Here is an 18,009-nt window from a genome sequence, read left to right as displayed (position 1 = left end):
TATGGTTTTTCCAGTGGTCATGTATGGATGTGAGAGCTGGACTGTGAAGAAGGCTGAGCACCGAAGAATTGATGCTTTTGAACTGTGGTGTTGGAGAAGACTCTTGAGAGTCCCTTGGACTGCAAGGAGATCCAACCAGTCCATTCTGAAGGAGATCAGCCCTGGGTGTTCATTGGAAGGACTGATGCTGAAGCTGAAATTCCAATACTTTGGCCACCTCATGGGAAGAGTTGACTCATTGGAAAAGACCCTGATGCTGGGAGGGATTAGGGGCGGGAGGAGAAGGGGATGACAGAGGATGAGATGGCTGGCATCACTGACTCATGGATGTGAGTCTGAGTGAACTCCGGGACTTGGTGATAGACAGGGAGGCCTGGCGAGCTGCGATTCATGGGGTCACAAAGAGTCGGACACGACTGAGCGACTGAACTGGAACTGGATATCTGTAATATGAAAAGACCCCAAAAGTCTACAGCATGTATGTGTCCATGTGTGTATGTGTATGTGTGGGGCGGGGCGGGGGGTGGTTTCAGTTCAGTTCAGTCGCTCAGTCGTGTCCGACTCTTTGTGACCCCATGAACCGCAGTACGCCAGGCCTCCCTGTCCATCACCAACTCCCAGAGTCCACCCAAATCCATGTCCATTGAGTCAGTGATGCCATCCAACCATCTCATCCTGTCGTCCCCTTCTCCTCCCACCTTCAGTCTTTCCCAGCATCAGGCTCTTTTCCAATGAGTCGGTTCTTCGCATCGGGTGGCCAAACTATTGGAGCTTCAGCTTCAGCATCAGTCCTTCCAATGAGTATTCAGTATTGATTTCCTTTAGGATGGACTGGTTGGATCTCCTTGCAATCCAAGGGACTCTCAAGAGTCTTCTCCAACACCACAGTTCAAAAGAATCAATTCCTCGGCACTCAGCTTTCTTTATAGTCCAACTCTCACATCCATACATGACCACTGGAAAAACCAAAGCCTTGACTAGACGGACCTTTGTTGGCAAAGTAATGTCTCTGCTTTTGAATATGCTGTCTAGGTTGGTCATAACTTTCCTTCCAAGGAGTAAGCGTCTTTTAATTTCATGGCTGCAGTCACCATCTGCAGTGATTTTGGTTGGGGGGGGGGGGGCGGTGGCGGGAGGGTGGTATGAGTGTTATCTGAGATGAGCATCTAAAAATGGGAAGGATAAACCCCAAACTATTGACATGGACTTACTGAGGACAGAGAATGGGAAGTATAAATAGATAAACAAATACACAAATGACTTAGATTTCAGTCTTCCAAATGTCACAATGTAACGGGAAGCAGGTCCTTCAACTCAAGTCCACCTGCGACAGCTGGAGAGCAAGGAGGTGCAGCCTGGACCTGACTTGGTGCCCGTAATGCAAAGCGGTCATTGCCAAGTACACCCCCTCCCCATGCTGCCGAAGGTGGAGGCCCAGGGCCGAGACTTCCTTTGCCACAGAGTGCACAACCTCAGGGCATTCAGGGGAAAGGCCCAGGCACTTCAGGTGCCAGGATTCTGGTACCAGGCTAAGAGGACAGGAACTAAAGAGATGAAAGAACCAGGTTTCCCTTTCACTCTTTGAGAAGCAGGAGATGAAGCCAAGGCCTCAGAGGCAGCAGACCCAAGGAATATGGAAGATACACAGAGCTTGCAAGAGAGATAAAAGAAACTTTCGGTCCCTAGAGCAGTGACACACGCAGTCCGCAGCCTCGGGATGTGCCAGAGGTCTCCAGTCCACACAGGACAGCAGAGCCAAGAATAGCCGCAAGCCAGCAGTGTGCTGAACCGAAGGAGCAAGAGGCCAAGAAGAACTCCAGGAGCCGTGCGCGCAGCCCACCTCAGGGCCTGGCCCCAGGAAGACATCTCTGCCCCGGGCGCTGTCCCTCCTGCTGTCTGGCAGACACACGGACCTGGGGCTGGCTGGCTGACGCGGGGGTGGGGGACGTGGGGGAGGAAGGGAAGGAGGAGAGCCAGCGTGGCAAGGAGGGAGTGGGTGCGCTCCACACAGCACACTCCCACAGACTCACCCACAGCACAGAGGTCTGCAAAGCGGTCCTCTCCCTCCTCCGCGTGGATCAGGTCGTTTCGGCTCTTCTTGGTGGCTGCTCTCTTCAACACTGCTTTAAACAAAGGGTGGGCAGACGGCATGAGTGCAGCCCGCCTGCCGATCTGCCGCAGGGCTGGGCTGTCTCTCAGTTGCCCACTCCCTAATCTCCAGGAACCAGCAGCCTCTCCAGGTCCCCTGTCCTGAAGACAAGGCTGGCGGCAGGAAGGACGATGCCTGGCCCCCATGGCCCCTCTCGGTCCTCAGAGCAAAAGGGACAAGGGATTTTGAGGTCCTGCTTGTCCTTTTCTCCATGATGATGTCCGTAGGGAAGGCCTGGCTACCATGGAGACCAGGAAACTTCCAAGTAGGGAAAGGCCAGGGCTGTAGCCGGCTGCCCCAGCAGCCCGCACTCCAAGGCCAGGTGAGATAAGAGAGATGAGCTCAAGGCTGCGGAGGAACCAGTGAGACCTGCTCAGGCCCCAGATGTGGGCCCCGCGAGACCATGGCAGGCATGGCACCCTGTCTGGTCCTGTCCTGAGCAGCGGGCATGAAGATGGCAGCCTTCCTTCCTGCCACTGGGGCTGTGCTCGGCCCTGTCCCTGCTCTGGGGCCCCACGTTACACTAGGGGTCTTCCAGGGCAAGCTGGGGTCAGCACCATCCTGAGCCCTGGGGTCAGACACAGCTTGGTTTAAAACCGCAGCCTTCTAGAAGCAGTGCGGTCCCACAGAACTTTCTAGGATGATTTGAAACGAGCTGAGGAAGATTGAAGGACTGGATTTTCACTTCTGTTTCACTGTAACAGGGGCACCTGCGAGCTCACCCAGTCACAAGTCTGCCACCATGCTGGACAACATGGCTCTCAGGCTGTGCTGTGAGCACAGGCTCCTGAGACCCCGGGCTGAGCCCACCGCAGGCTCCACCCCCTCTGGTCAAGCCCCTCAGGAGCATCCAGCTGACCGCACGTGCTGCTGACCCACCAGAGCCCGCCTCCGACACGCAGGCACCCGGCAGAGCAGAGGCATCATGCAGCACATGCAGGCGCACACGCGTGCCGCGGCCCCGCGGCCCCAAAGCCGAGGCCGGGCAAGGAGCGCCGGCAGCAGCCACCTACCATCCAGAGGGGACTTCTCCTCTGCGTTCTTGTCCTCCTCGGCCAGCATGACCTCCTCTGCGAGCAAGACACAGCCTCAGGCCAGAGCCCTTCCGTGCCCACCCCAGCTAGGGCTCATCCCCCAGAAACACAGCAGAATGGAGGCGAGGCCCTGCCTGCTTGGCCTTCCCACTTTCAGAAGCCACTGTGGCCACGGCTGAGCTCATTCCACTTAGTCAGAGCCCTTGGTGTGTCCCACAGACAGAGTGCCGTGAAGAGGGCCTGGCTTGCTCCCCCCTCACGTGGCCCTCCTGCAAGCAGCCCCCACCCCAGCAGAGCTCGCTCCTGCAGGGCCCTGGAGTGGGGGCAGGGAACCAACAGAGCCCAGGCCAGGAGCGCCACACAGCCCTGTCCTCACCGGCCTTGAAGATCCACTCCAGGTACCCATTGAGCTCCCGCTCGATCTGCTGCTGCCGGCGGAGCTTCAGAAAGGCCCGGCGGTTCTCCACCCGCTCACGCTCCTTGGCAAACTCTCTGTGATGGGCAAAGCCAGGGCAGGAGGCAGATCAGGTGGGTATAATCTCACCTACAGGCCCCACCTGTATAGCCAGAGGCACCAGGAACCAGGAAGAGGCCGGGACAGGGGCAGCGGGCCACAGGCCACCCCTCCCGGCGGCTCCCACCACCCTGGCCTCTGCCCACCTGAGCACTTACAAGGCCCAGGCAAACACTTCCCGCCCAGGCCCCTGCAGTACATAGGAACAGCTCCCCAGTGCCCCGAGAGAGGCTCCGCCACCCCCGGCCTAGAGCAGGTTTGGGCGCACACCCTCTGAGTGCGGGGCCCTGTCCTCTGGACAGAGATGTGCAGGGAGCTCATGGACAAGAACCCTCGAGAGGACTGTCACCTTTCTTTTTCGGCTGGTTCAGACCCTCAGCCGTGCTAGAAGGAGGGGCAGGGAGGAACCAGATCAGCTCAGGGCAGCCAGAGACAGGGAGACCGTCTAGCGTCATGAGGTCCCTCTGCCGCCCGGAGCCCTCAGCACCTGCCCCACCTCAGCTGAGCTTCTAGGCTCAAAGGGCCAGAAGGAAGCCCTGCACACACACACCACACACACCACACGCGCACACACCTTAGCTCAGGCGCCCAAAGTGCAGGCAGGCGTGCTCCCGGGGCAAAAGAGCATACCTGTTCTCCCTCAGGAGCAGTAGCTTCTGGGCTCGACAGAGGGGCAGGCCCAGCAGGCTGGACTCCTCTCACAGCCCTGGCAATGGAGAGAGCTCGGCTCCGACCAGGATGGACCCCGAGCCTGAGACCACCGTCTATCAGGGTCTGAGCCACCTCAGCCCTGGCCATGAGAGGGGATGGCTCCTTCCTGGACCTCTCACCCCGCCCAAATCCAGACTAAAGAGATGCAGGGCCCCTCACAGTCTCCCCACTGGGCCAGCCCCCTTGGCCACACCTGAGTGCAGAGGCCTGAGGGCAGGACGGGGCGAGACCACACTGCCCGGCTGGCCTGAGAGTCATCAGCAGTGGCTGACCCAGCCGCCAGGCACCCACTGCTTGGGGGCGGCTGTGAGCCTCCCCTCCACAGGCTTCTGCCCCTCTGGGAGGAAGGGCTGTGAGTGGAGTGGCTGGCTCACAGTGGCTCCAGCCCTGAGCTCCCTGCATCGCAGGCCTCACACTCTCTGCTCCTCCACTCCAGTAGTTCTCTGCCTGCAGGACCCTCCTTGCCAAGCTGGTCCCCCTGCATCTCAATGGAGCTGCCCCTTCCCCAGATCCTCCTCTGAGCCCAGGCCTCCCATGGCTTCCCCATTGCAGCTTAGACTGCAGCCTCCACCTGACAGGGAGCTCCCACCATCCCCGGTGCTGCTCCAGGCGGAGAGGCTCAGAAAGGCATGCTAGTGACAATCAGACCCTCACAGGAGGGAGCGAAGTGGGAGCACACATCAGAGCCGAGCAGAGCGCCAGCCCAGACGCTGCCCTCTCGGTGGCGGCACCTTCTCAGACAAGAGGACAGCTGCCCGCTGGGTCCCCCTGGCTCTCCCCAGCCTACCTCAGGACAGGGCAATGGCAACATTCCCCCCCAGCTTTACAGGGATCTATGCCCAGGTGGGGCAGGGTGGCAGGCCAAGCCAGACGCCCTCTAACTCTGTCCACACAGCCTCCTCGGCTCCGGAAAAGGATGGAAGCCCCAGACACCAGCCCTGGTGGTTTCCTGAAGCCAACGGCACTGCTCTGGCCTCAGGCCAGGAGGGCGTGGTGGGCCACAGGTTGCTGTACCTCTCTCCCCAGGAGGGTCAGAGCCCCTTTCTCCAGGAGGGACCCTTGCCCTGAGCCCTCGCTCGTCCTCTCCTTGAGGTCAGCAGGGACAGGTGCCCAGAGAAGAGGGTAAGCCAGGGGTCGGGGCTGGGGCACAGACCCAGGGCTGCTCCATTCCTTCTCCAGTGGCGCAGCCGAGGGCTCTCTGACACCCGGGGCTGCTCCTGCAGAAACCCCACCAGGAATCCAGGTGAGAGGCAGCAGCAGCCCCTCCCAACTCAGAGGCCGGGGTGAAGGCCAAGAGCTAGAGGCAAGGAGGCCAGGGGAGAGGTCAAATGGCAGCCCCAGGGCGGGCTGGCTAGAGCTCAGGGCTCTAGAACAGCCAACCCAGGGCCAGGCCGGGCCCCACCTCCCCCATACCACACAGGCCGCGTCTAGGCCCATCACCCGGCCCTGGCCTGCAAACACAGAGGCGCGCGCAGCAGCAAGGCCCCTTACCCTGAGAGCACGCCCAGCACCAGGTTGAGCATGAAGAACGAGCCGATGATAATCAGGGGCAGGAAGTAGAGCCAGTTCCAGGTGTTGCCAGCCGCGTCGTTGGTCTGGAAGCAAGAGCAGACGAGCAGGATGGTGGGCAGGACAGCACCCCGGCTTCTCACACACCAGCAGAGTCAGGCACGGGTGGGGCCAGACAGGAAATCCAGACTACACCTGCCTGCCCTTGCCCCCTCTAGGACTGGGGCCCCCAAAGGACCAAAGAGCTTCGCACTCCTGACCTTCCCAGCAGCACCGAGAAGCCAAGGGCTTCACCCACGGGGTGCCCCACCTGGACACCTCCCCTCCGCTTCCCAGGCTGCTGGACACACCAGGCAGCTTTAGAGACAATCCTCCTTTGTGAAGCCCAGGGTCGCCAAGGTCCAGGTCCAGTCTGTCTCCTGCCACTCCCACAGCACAGTGCACGCAGCCACACCCCATCAACAAGCCCGCAACTCGCTGCTGTTGCCCCCAGGGAGGAGCCGAGCCTGACAGAACCCCGCTCTCAGGCCGGGTCTAAATAACCTGATGCAGAGGGGCTCCCCCCAAGCCTTCTGGCTTTTAGAGCACAGCCCACCAAGGGATAAGGCCCTGTCCATCCAATTCTTTTCCACTGTTGTTGTTTTCAGGGGCCCCTGTAGGCCCCTGACTGGGGAAGACCTCTTTCTCCACACGAATCTGCTGCTGGAAGTGAACCAAGAAGGGTGGGCATTGTGGGCAGGCAAGCACCAGGCCCCTCTGCTCCTCCGCTCAGAGGCAGCTCACGAGCCAAGGGCCAGGCCTGAGCAGCACAGAGGCAGTGGACATGCTGGCCCTGCTCCGAGGCCGGGCTGACGCCCCGTGCTGCTGCTGAGACTGCTGTCCTCCAGTGTCCGCCAGCCCGGACGGAACTGCAGGCTCTGCCCCTGCAAGTCCTGAGCCCTCCTGCCTGCCTGCCGCCTGTGGCTTCTGACTCCAGGCTGGCCGCCGAGAACCCCGGGCCTTGACCAGAGGAGACACTCAGACATCTGACTTAGCTTGCTGCCCCTATTCGCTGACCAACCTCTGCCAGCTCCAAACAGAACTCCAATCTACGGGCTACAGTGACCGCCAAAGCCGCCAGCTTCCCCGAAGGGCACCCTCAGAGCCAGCTTCCATCTGGGAAAAGGAGATGTGTGCTGCCGCCTCGGCTCCTCCCACCCACTCGGTCAGGGGTTTGGCTCCACGATGTCCCTCTAATGCACCATTTCCGCCGGTAGCCAAAGTACCCTATTCTCATCTCAAGAAGCAAACAAGGACTTGCACTTCTGGGAAGATGAAGCAGACATTCTCTTCCCTGTTTCTCCCACTGAGTACAGTTAATAACCTGAACATTATATCTAGAGCAAATATACATTTCACAGAAGACTCTAAAAAGTGGAGAAAAGAAAGCAGATCAGCTGGGACCTCTGGACACACGATGAGTTCCCAGTGTTTCTGTTTTTTTTCCCCTCGTATATCCCAGACCCTACAAGCTGGAAATGCCAAGAGACACAGACAAAAAATACAGCAACAAAAGCCAGTGTGTGCTCGCTCGCTCGTTCTCTCTCTCTAACCAAAGGGCCAGGGCGGGGGCCACCTAGTAAGACAGACAATGACTGCACTATTCCAGCCAAACAGGGCAGAAAAAACATGATGGCACCTCCACCCCGGTCAGCAAAGACCAAGGAGGAGCTAGACAACACCCTCCCCAGACTGCAACGCAGTAACCAACCTCCCAACACCCTCAAACCACGGACATGTCAGAGAAAGACAAGCAGGGAGGTGGGCATCCCTCCCACGGCCCCCACCCCACCCTACCTCTGTGGTATCAGTGGGGGGCCACACAAAGAGCCTGGACTTCCACCCCCAGGCGGCAGTAATGAGACATATTACCTGCTCCCTACTGAGGTGCTGCTGCCAGAGGGGCCCTAGGGGAAAGTCAGACTTTCACCATCACCCAGGAATGAGGCCACACATGCCCCACCCCCGTAATGTGCACGGACCATGTGGAGAGCAGAAACGAGGCACACCTAACCCTCCCCACCAGGGAAGCACCTAGAGGCACAGTGGGAGGCAGAAGTACCACTCCACCGGCAGAGTGAAAAACACCCCAGAGCGTGCCAGTGGAGGCCATCTGGGGAAACCAGCCTTCTACGCCCACCTTGCAGTAGCAAGGCAGCAACCCCGCTTCTCTTGGCAGAAGTCAGAGGAAGCCAGATAAAACAGAGCATTTAAATAAGATCCAGGGTCTTAGAATATAATGCCGAAAATGTTGAGGTTTCAACTGACACTCATTTGCCAAAACAAGAACCCGGAAGATAACAAATTGAATTTAAAAAAAAAAAAGAATAGATGGTGTGAAATAAATAAAGAATAAAAAGCAAACAAAAGAATTAGATGCTGTGATGGTTAATTTTATGTGTCAACTTGACTGGGCCATGGGGTGCCCAGATGTCTAGCCAAACATTCTGGATGGTTCTCCAAGTGTGTTTCTGGATGAAATTAACATTTTAATTAATAAAGCAGATAGTTCTCCATAATGTGGTGGGCCTCATCCAATCAATTCAAGGACATAATAGAACAAAAAACTGACCCTCTCTGAAGTAAGAGAAGATTCTCCAGAAGAGAACGCAGACTTTATCTGCACCATCGGCCCTGCTGGCCTCTACTGCTTTCAGAGTGGACTTGCAGCACAGGCTCCCCTGGGTGGCGAGCCTGCCAAGCTACACTTACTGCACATTTGGACCTGAGAGCCTTCATAATCACACAGGCCAGTCCCTAACAGTAGCGATCTTTCTTTCTCTCTGTCTCACACACACACACACACACACACACACACACACACACACACACACGTCTAGTTTGCTGTATCTCTCTGGAGAACCCCCAGAGATCACCAACACTAAGATGACAGATGTATCTGACAAAGGTTTTAAAGCAGCCATTGTAAAAATATGTCAAAGGGTAATTGTATACACATTTGAAACACATGAAAAAAAGAGAAAGTCTCAACAAAGAAATAGTACCATCAAATAAATAAAAGATACAATGAAGAATCAAATGGAAAATTTAGAACTGAAAAATACAATAATCAAAATGAAAATCTCAATGGAAAGGCACCATAAAGACAACAAAGGAAAGAACCAATAGATGGTAAAAGAGAAGAAGAGAAATTACTCGATATAAAAAGAGAAATAGACTGAAAAATCAAACAAGAGATCAGAGCAGAGCCTCAGGAACCTGTGTGACAATGGCAAAACATGTGACATTCACACATCACAGTAGCAGAGCACAGGAGAAAGAAGAGAAAGCTGAACAGTACTCAAAGAAATAATGTTTGAAAAATCCCCACGTTTGGCAAGAGACATAAACCTATAGATTCAAGAAGCTGAGTGAATACCAAACAGAATAAACCCAAAGAAATCCACAAGATATTTCATTGTCAAACCAAGAAAAACTAAGCATGGATTTAAAATCTTCAAAGTGGCAAGAGAAAACTGGCACCTTACTTACGGAGTGAAACAGATTTCTCATCATTAACTATTGAGGCCAGAATGAAGTGCACACTCCTTTCCAGGTGCTCAGAGAAAGAAACCGTCAACAAACACCTACACCCATGAGATATATCCTTCAGGAATGAAGGGAACATCAAGACATTCTCTTAGTAACTGGGAGAATTTTACCCCAGCCTATCTACCCTAAGAGAATGACTAATGAAAATCTCTAAGCAGAAAGGAATGATTTGAAAAGGAATTCTTGACCATTAAGAAGGAAGAAAAAACAATGAAAAGAGTAAAAATAAGGGTGGTGGTGGTGGTGGTTTAGTCACTAAGTCATGTCCAACTCTTGCGATTCCATGGACAAAGGAGCCTGGCAGGCAGGCTACAGTCCATGAGATTCTCCAGGCAAGAATACTGGGATGGATTGCCATTTCCTTCTCCAGGGGATCTTCCCAACCCAGGAATGGAACCTGGGTCTCCTGCACTGTAGGCGGATTCTTTACCAACTGAGCTACAAGGGAAGCCCAAAAATAAGGTTAGGTGGATTTTATTCGTCCTTTTGGGTTTCCTAAATTATGTTTTGACAATGGAAGCAAAAATTGTAACACACTATGATGTGGTTATAAATATATGCAGAGGAAATGTTTGAGATAATTGTATTATAAGTAGGGGAGGATAAAGAAATATAAAGAAGATAAGGGGTATATATGTCACTTGAACTGATACTATTATGACACCAGTAGATTAGAATAAGATATCAGTTCAGTTCAGTTCAGTCACTCATTCGTGTCCGACTCTTTGCAACCCCATGATCTGCAGCACGCCAGGCCTCCCTATCCATCACCAACTCCCAGAGTTCACCCAAACTCATGTCCATCGAGTCGGTGATGCCATCCAGCCATCTCATCCTCTGTCGTCCCCTTCTCCTCCTGCCCCCAATCCCTCCCAGCATCAGAGTCTTTTCCAATGAGTCAACACTTCACATGAGGTAGCCAAAGTACTGGAGTTTCAGCTTTAGCATCAGTCCTTCCAAAGAACACCCAAGACTGATCTCCTTTAGAATGGACTGGTTGGATCTCCTTGCAGTCCAAGGGACTCTCAAGAGTCTTCTCCAACACCACAGTTCAAAAGCATCAATTCTTCGGCACTCAGCTTTCTTCACAGTCCAACTCTCACATCCATACATGACCACTGGAAAAACCATAGCCTTGACTAGATGGACCTTTGTTGGCAAAGCAATGTCTCTGCTTTTGAATATGCTGTCTAGGTTGGTCATCACTTTCCTTCCAAGGAGTAAGTGTCTTTTAATTTCATGGCTGCAGTCACCATCTGCAGTGATTTTGGAGCCCAGAAAATAAAGTCTGACACTGTTTCCACTGTTTCCCCATCTATTTCCCATGAAGTGATGAGACCAGATGCCATGATCTTAGTTTTCTGAATGTTGAGTTTTAAGCCAACTTTTTCACTCTCCACTTTCACTTTCATCAAGAGGCTTTTTAGTTCCTCTTCACTTTCTGCCATAAGGGTAGTGTCATTTGCATATCTGAGGTTATTGATATTTCTCCTGGCAATCCTGATTCCAGCTTGTGCTTCTTCCAGCCCAGCATTTCTCATGATGTACTCTGCATATACGTTTAATAAGCAGGGTGACAATATACAGCCTTGATGTACTCCTTTTCCTATTTGGAACCAGTCTGTTGTTCCATGTCCAGTTCTAATTGTTGCTTCCTGACCTGCATCCAGGTTTCTCAAGAGGCAGGTCAGGTGGTCTGGTATTCCCATTTCTTTCAGAATTTTCCAGTTTATTGTGATCCACACAGTCAAAGGCTTTGGCATAGTCAATAAAGCAGAAATAGATGTTTTTCTGGAACTCTCTTCCTTTTTTCATGATCTAGCGGATGTTGGCAATTTGATCTCTGGTTCCTCTACCTTTTCTAAAACCAGCTTGAACATCAGGAAGTTCACGGTTCACGTATTGCTGAAGCCTGGCTTGGAGAATTTTGAGTATTACTTTACTAGCGTGTGAGATGAGTGCAGTTGTGTGGTAGTTTGAGCATTCTTTGGCATTGCCTTTCTTTGGGATTGGAATGAAAACTGACCTTTTTCAGTCCTGTGGCCACTGCTGAGTTTTCCAAATTTGCTGGCATATTGAGTGCAGCACTTTCACAGCATCATCTTTCAGGATTTGGAATAGCTCAACTGGAATTCCATCACCTCCACTAGCTTTGTCCGTAGCGATGCTTTCTAAGGCTCACTTGACTTCACATTCCAGGATGTCTGGCTCTAGGTGAGTGATCACACCATTGTGATTATCTTGGTCGTCAAGACCTTTTTTGTACAGTTCTTCTGTTTATTCTTGCCGCCTCTTCTTAACATCTTCTGCTTTTGTTAGGTCCATACCATTTCTGTCCTTTATCGAGCCCATCTTTGCATGAAGTGTTCCCTTGGTATCTCTGATTTCCTTGAAGAGATCCCTAGTCTTTCCCATAGTTGCTTTCCTCTATTTCTTTGCATTGATCGCTGAGGAAGGCTTTCTTTTCTCTCCTTGCTATTCTTTGGAACTCTGCATTCAGATGGGTGTATCTTTCCTTTTCTCCTTTGCTTTTCGCTTCTCTTCTTTTCACAGCTATTTGTAAGGCCTCCCCAGACAGCCATTTTGCTTTTTCGCATTTCTTTTCCATGGGGATGGTCTTGCTCCCTGTCTCCTGTACAACGTCGCGAACCTCCGTCCATAGTTCATCAGGCACTCTGTCTATCGTAGAGTAAGATTAGAGCAACTACTAAAGGAGCAGAGATCCACTTAAGAACAGCTAGATAAATGAAAGTGGAATTTCTTTTCCAAGAAGGCAGGAAAAAGAAAACAAACAAAAAGCCAAAACAAACAGCAAACAAAAAATAAATAAATAAAATGGCAGATGTGAGCTTTAACATATCAATAATTACATTATATGTTAATGGTTTGGATATACGAATTAAAAGACAAAGATTAGCCACTGAATTTAAAAACATGACCCAACTATGTTTTGTCTACAAGAAATTCATTTCAAATATAAAATTTAGGCAGGTAGCTCAGCTGGTAAAGAATCCACCTGCAATACAGGAGACCCCGGTTCGATTCCTGGGTCAGGAAGATCCTCTGGAGAAGAGATAGGCTATCCACTCCAGGGTTCTTGGGCTTCCCTGGTGGCTCAGATGGTAAAGAATTCACCTACAATGCAGGAGAGCCAACCTGGGTTCGATCCCTGGGCTGGGAAGATCCCCTGGAGAAGGGAACAGCTACCCACTCCTGGCTTGGAGAATCCCATGGACAGAGGAGCCTGGCAGGCTACAGTCCATGGGGTTGCAGAGTCGGACATGACTGAGCGACTTTCACATGATAGATAGGCAGGTTGAAAGTGAAACATGGAAAAAGAAACATCATATAAACATGTATCAAATGAAACCTGTAGTGGCTATATTAATATTAGATAAAGGAGACATTAGAACAAAAAAATTTCTCCAGAGACACAGGAACATATACAGGTTTCCCTGCAGTCTGAAGGCAGTGCATTCCTATGAAGCTTTCCTAAGCCACAGTAGGGCACAGCGAAGAAACAGTCGACCACCACAGGACACGTGTGCTAACAGACGCAGAGAGTAAACGGAGACAAAGCGCAGATGAAGCTCTCCTAAGCCACAGTGGGGCACAGCGAAGAATAATCAATCACCACAGGCCATGTGCTAACAGACACAGAGAATAAACGGAGACAAAGCGCAGATGCTCCCAGACACGACGGAGTCATGGCCTGTCTGATGCTGAGGTGCTCGTGTAGTGCCCAGGGGTGAGCTTGGCAGTGCCACTCTTGCTGCTTGGGGGCACACTGCCACCATAATAGCTTGCTGCGAAACAAATGCTGAGTACTATCGTCTCTTTTCACCTTGTTTCATAAAAGCATTATTCCACCAGGGGTTTCTTTTGGTTAGTGGGAACAAGTACTAATATAGGTCTTTCATAAAACTGAAGTGGCATTAAGAGAACTTTCGAAAATTGGGGGCATATTATAATGATAAAATGATTGATTCATCAGGAAGACACAGCGATTCTAAATGTGTAGATGCCAAGAAAGGAACCATAACACACGTGAAGCAAAAACCGACGGAACTGAAAGGAGAAACGGACAAACACACAATTCCAGTGGGAACTTCAGCACCTCTCTCTCAGACATTGATAAGGCAACTAGACAGGAAGTCCGCAAGGATAGAAAAGAACTCACCACCAACCAACAGGATTTAACTGGCATTTATACACACAGCTCACAATAACATTTTACAAACATTCTTTTCAAGTGTACCCGACACATATGTGAAGACAGACCATATCCTGAGCCATAAAACAAGTCTCAATAAACTTAAAAGCATTGAAAATTTTTTCCAATTTAGTATATTCTCTAACCCTAATAAAATCAAACAAGAGACAAATAAGAGAAAGATGACAGGAAACTCTCCAAACACAAAGGAAACAAACAGTTCTAAATAATGTATCGAAGAGGAATTCTCAAGGAAATTATAAAATATTGAACTGAATGAAAATGAAAATATAAGACATCAAATTTGAATGACATGGCTAAAGCAATTGTAAGAAGGAATTTATATTACTAAACACTTGACAAAAGAAGGAAAAGTCTCAAATCAATAATCTAAGCTTCCACCTGAAGCATTTAGAAAAGGAGGTGCAAAACAAACCCAAATCAAGTCGAAGAAAGTAAACAACAAAGCTAAAAACAGAAAGCAACAAAGTTGAAAATACAAACAATAGAGAAAATCAATTTTTGAAAAAGTTTGCTCTTTGAAAACACAGTCAAATTGACATACCTCTGGCAATACTGACCAAGAAAAAGAGAAGATATAAATTATCAATATCAATAATGAAACAGGGTACCACACTACAGACCCAAGAAACATTAAAAGGATAATTAAGGAATACTACAGACAGCTCTAAATGCATTAGACCACATGGATGAGATAGATTAATTTTTCCAAAAACACAAATTACTACAACTCACCCAATATAAAATATAGTCCAATAACTATTAAGGAAAGTTATATTGTGATTTTAAAACTTCCCCTACAAAAGGACAGACATATTGATCAATGAAACAGAATTGATGATCTAGAAATAAACCCTTATATTTATGATGTAAATTTTTTAAAAAATAAATATGCCAAGGCAATTCAGTGGGGAAAGTATACTCTTTCCAACAAATGGTGCTGGGACAAGTAGCTATCCACAGACAAAAAAATTAAATTGGACCCTACCACACACCAAAAATGAAGTCAAAATGGATCCTAGACCTAAATATATGAGCCAAAACTATAAAACACACGAGTAAATTTGCATGACTTTGGATTAGGTAAAGGATGCTTAGATACGACACCAAAAGTGCAGAGGAAAACAGGGAAACTGGACTTCATCAAAATAAAAATCTTTTTTACTTCAAATAACACCATCAGAATAGTGAAAAGATACTTCATGAAGTGTGAGAAAATATTTGCAAATCATCTGAAATATCTGGTAAGGGTCCAGTGTTCATAATGTATAAAGAAATCTTACAGGTCAATAGTAAAATGACAACCTAATCTTTAAGTGGGCAAAGGATCTGAATACATATTTCTCTAAAGAAGATATAAAATGGTATATAATCATGTAAAAGATGCTCAACATCATAAGTCATTAGGAAAATACAAATCAAAGCTAAAATGAAACCACTTCACTTCATGGTTGGCCGGTTAAATTTAAAAATAAATTTTATAGTATGATTAAAATTAAAAAGATAGACAAGTGTTGGTGATGTGTATGCGTGTGCTCAGTCACTCAGTCATGTCTGACTCTTTGCAGCTCCATGAGCTACAGCCCACCAGGCTCCTCTGCCCATGGCATTTTCCAGGCAAGAGCACTGGAGTGGGGTGTCATTCCTACTCCAAGGGATCTTCCCAGCCCAGGGACGGAGCCCTCACCTCCTGCATCGACAGGCAGACCCTTCGCTACTAGTGCCCGCCAGGCAGCCCGAGGGCTGCTGAGGGTGTGGACAGCCTGGGACACTGTGCACTCCTGGTGGGGGTGACAGCCTGGGACACTGTGCACTCCCGGTGGGGGTGACAGCCTGGGACACTGTGCCCTCCCGGTGGGGGTGACAGCCTGGGACACTGTGCACTCCCGGTGGGGGTGACAGCCTGGGACACTGTGCACTCCCGGTGGGGGTGACAGCCTGGGACACTGTGCACTCCCGGTGGGGGTGACAGCCTGGGACACTGTGCCCTCCCGGTGGGGGTGACAGCCTGGGACACTGTGCCCTCCCGGTGGGGGTGACAGCCTGGGACACTGTGCCCTCCCGGTGGGGGTGACAGCCTGGGACACTGTGCACTCCTGGTGGGGGTGACAGCCTGGGACACTGTGCACTCCTGGTGGGGTGACAGCCTGGGACACTGTGCACTCCTGGTGGGGGTGACGGCCTGGGACACTGTGCTCTCCTGGTGGGGGTGACGGCCTGGGACACTGTGCTCTCCTGGTGGGGGTGACAGCCTGGGACACTGTGCACTCCTGGTGGGGGTGACAGCCTGGGACACGGTGGGCATAAAACGTCGCAGCCGCTTTGGAAGCCAGTCTGGCAGTTCTTCAAAAGGTTAAATACGAGTTACCACGTGACCCGGAAGTCCCACTCCTAGGTGCACAGGTAAGAGAAATGAAAACACTCCACACAAAACTTTGTACATGAATGTCCATAGCAGCATTACTCACAACGTAAAGCAGTGGAAACAACCCAAAATGTGCAACTGATGAAACACAAACACAAGTGGGTACAGCCACACAAAGGAATCGTCTTTGATAATAAAAGCAATGAACTGCTGATACTTGCTATAACATGGAGGGACCTTAAAAACACAAAATTCCACATCTCGTAGGAGTCCATTTGTATGAAATGTCTGGAATAGACTAATATAAAGAGACAGAATATATTAGTGTTTGCCAGACGCTAGGGGGATGGAGGAACGGGAAGTAACTACTAATAAATACAGGGTTTCTTTTTTAGTTGATGAAAATCTTCAAAAATTAGTGATGATGCTAGTTGCACAATCTTGTGAATATACAAAACGCACTGAACCATTCACCACTTTGATGAATTTTATAGTAGTTGAATAAAAATAAAATCATTATTTGAAAAAGTAAAAATAAATCTCTAGGCCCAGAAGCTCCAATACTTTGGCCACCTGATGTGAATAGCTGATTCATTGGAAAAGACCCTGATGCTGGAAAAGATTGAAGGCAGAAGGAGAAGAGGGAGACAAAGGGTGAGATGGCATCACCGATGCAATGGGCATTAACTTGGGCAAACTCTGGGAGATGGTGAGGGCCAGAGAAACCTGGCATGCAGCAGGCCACGGGGCTGGGAAGAGTCGGACTCAACCAGGTGACTGAACAACGGTGACAACAGGCCCAGATTACGGAATTCTGCCAAGCGTGGTTTTCTTTCTGCAATCTGTTTTATGTATTATTTTTAATTGTAGGATAATTACAATATCATGATGGTTTTTGCCATACATCAACAAGAAACGGCCATAGGTATACACATGTCCCCTCCCTCTTATAACCCCTACCACCACCCTCCCCTCCCAACCTTCAAGGTTGTCACAAAGCATCATCTCCGGGTTCCCCGCATCACACAGCAAACTCCTGCCGGCTATCTATTTTACATATGGTTTTTAAAAATTAACACCACTTATATGCAATCTCTTCTAGGAAAATAGAACAGGAAGAATTACTTCCCAGTTCACTTTATAAAACTTGTATTATCCTTATTTAAAAAAAAAAAAGAACAGACAAAAGTAGAAGAAAGAAAGAAAGAAAAGTAAGTATGATCAAAAGTCATCATCAATATAGATACAGGAAATGATGTGACAGTCAAGGGCTTATACAAACAGCTCCATAATAAAAAAACAAACAGCCCAGTCAAAAATGGGCAAAAGACCTCAGCAGACATTTCTCCAAGGAAGACATTTAAATGGCCAGTAGGCTCATGAGAAGAAGCCCGTCGTCACTAATCATCAGAGAAATGCAAATCAAACTACAACGAGCTGCCACCTCGTGCCAGCAGCGTGGCCGTCACTGAGAAGTCTAGAAATGACAAATGTTGGAGAGGGCGTGGAGAAAGGGAGCCTTCCTTCACTGTTGGTGAGAATGTCAGTTAGTACAGCCACTAGGGAAAACAATCAGGAGGTTCCTCAGAAAACTAAAAATAGAATTACCGTAAGATCCAGCAATCCCACTCCTGGGCATACATCCAGACGAAACTCTAATTCAAAAGGATACACACACCTGGATGCTCACAGAAGCACTATTTACAGCAGCCAAACATGGAAACAGCCTAGATGCCCAACAACAGATGAAGGGATAAAGAAGAAGCGGTGCATACATATACAGTGGAACACCGCTCAGCCGTAAGAAGAACGAATAATGCATTTGCAGCAACACAAATGGACCTAGAGTTTGTCATACTAAGTGGAGTAAGTCAGAAAGAGGAAAACAAGTATCATACAATA

General features: G+C 49.8%; 1 protein-coding gene across 10 annotated transcripts in view; it reads right to left on the bottom strand.

The window, feature by feature from the left end:
- Positions 1 to 18,009, bottom strand: part of CACNA1B (calcium voltage-gated channel subunit alpha1 B) — a 212,391-nt gene that overhangs the window by 135,491 nt on the left and 58,891 nt on the right. For 6 of the 10 annotated variants that reach the window (XM_027557028.1, XM_027557030.1, XM_027557031.1 and 3 more), the window contains exons 7-10: positions 5,900 to 6,003; positions 3,560 to 3,675; positions 3,163 to 3,219; positions 2,031 to 2,123 (exon numbers count right to left, since the gene is read on the bottom strand). In XM_027557028.1, the coding sequence (XP_027412829.1) occupies positions 2,031 to 2,123; positions 3,163 to 3,219; positions 3,560 to 3,675; positions 5,900 to 6,003 (370 nt within the window). The remainder of the gene's footprint in view (positions 1 to 2,030; positions 2,124 to 3,162; positions 3,220 to 3,559; positions 3,676 to 5,899; positions 6,004 to 18,009) is intronic. The other 4 variants (XM_027557029.1, XM_027557036.1, XM_027557037.1 and 1 more) reach the window with 1 other exon arrangement.

This window comes from Bos indicus x Bos taurus, chromosome 11 (genome assembly GCF_003369695.1).
Source record: "Bos indicus x Bos taurus breed Angus x Brahman F1 hybrid chromosome 11, Bos_hybrid_MaternalHap_v2.0, whole genome shotgun sequence".
NCBI classification, from domain to species: Eukaryota; Metazoa; Chordata; class Mammalia; order Artiodactyla; family Bovidae; genus Bos; species Bos indicus x Bos taurus.
The sequence above is the reverse complement of the archived record's forward strand: the minus strand, read 5'-3'. Positions and strand labels throughout refer to the sequence as shown.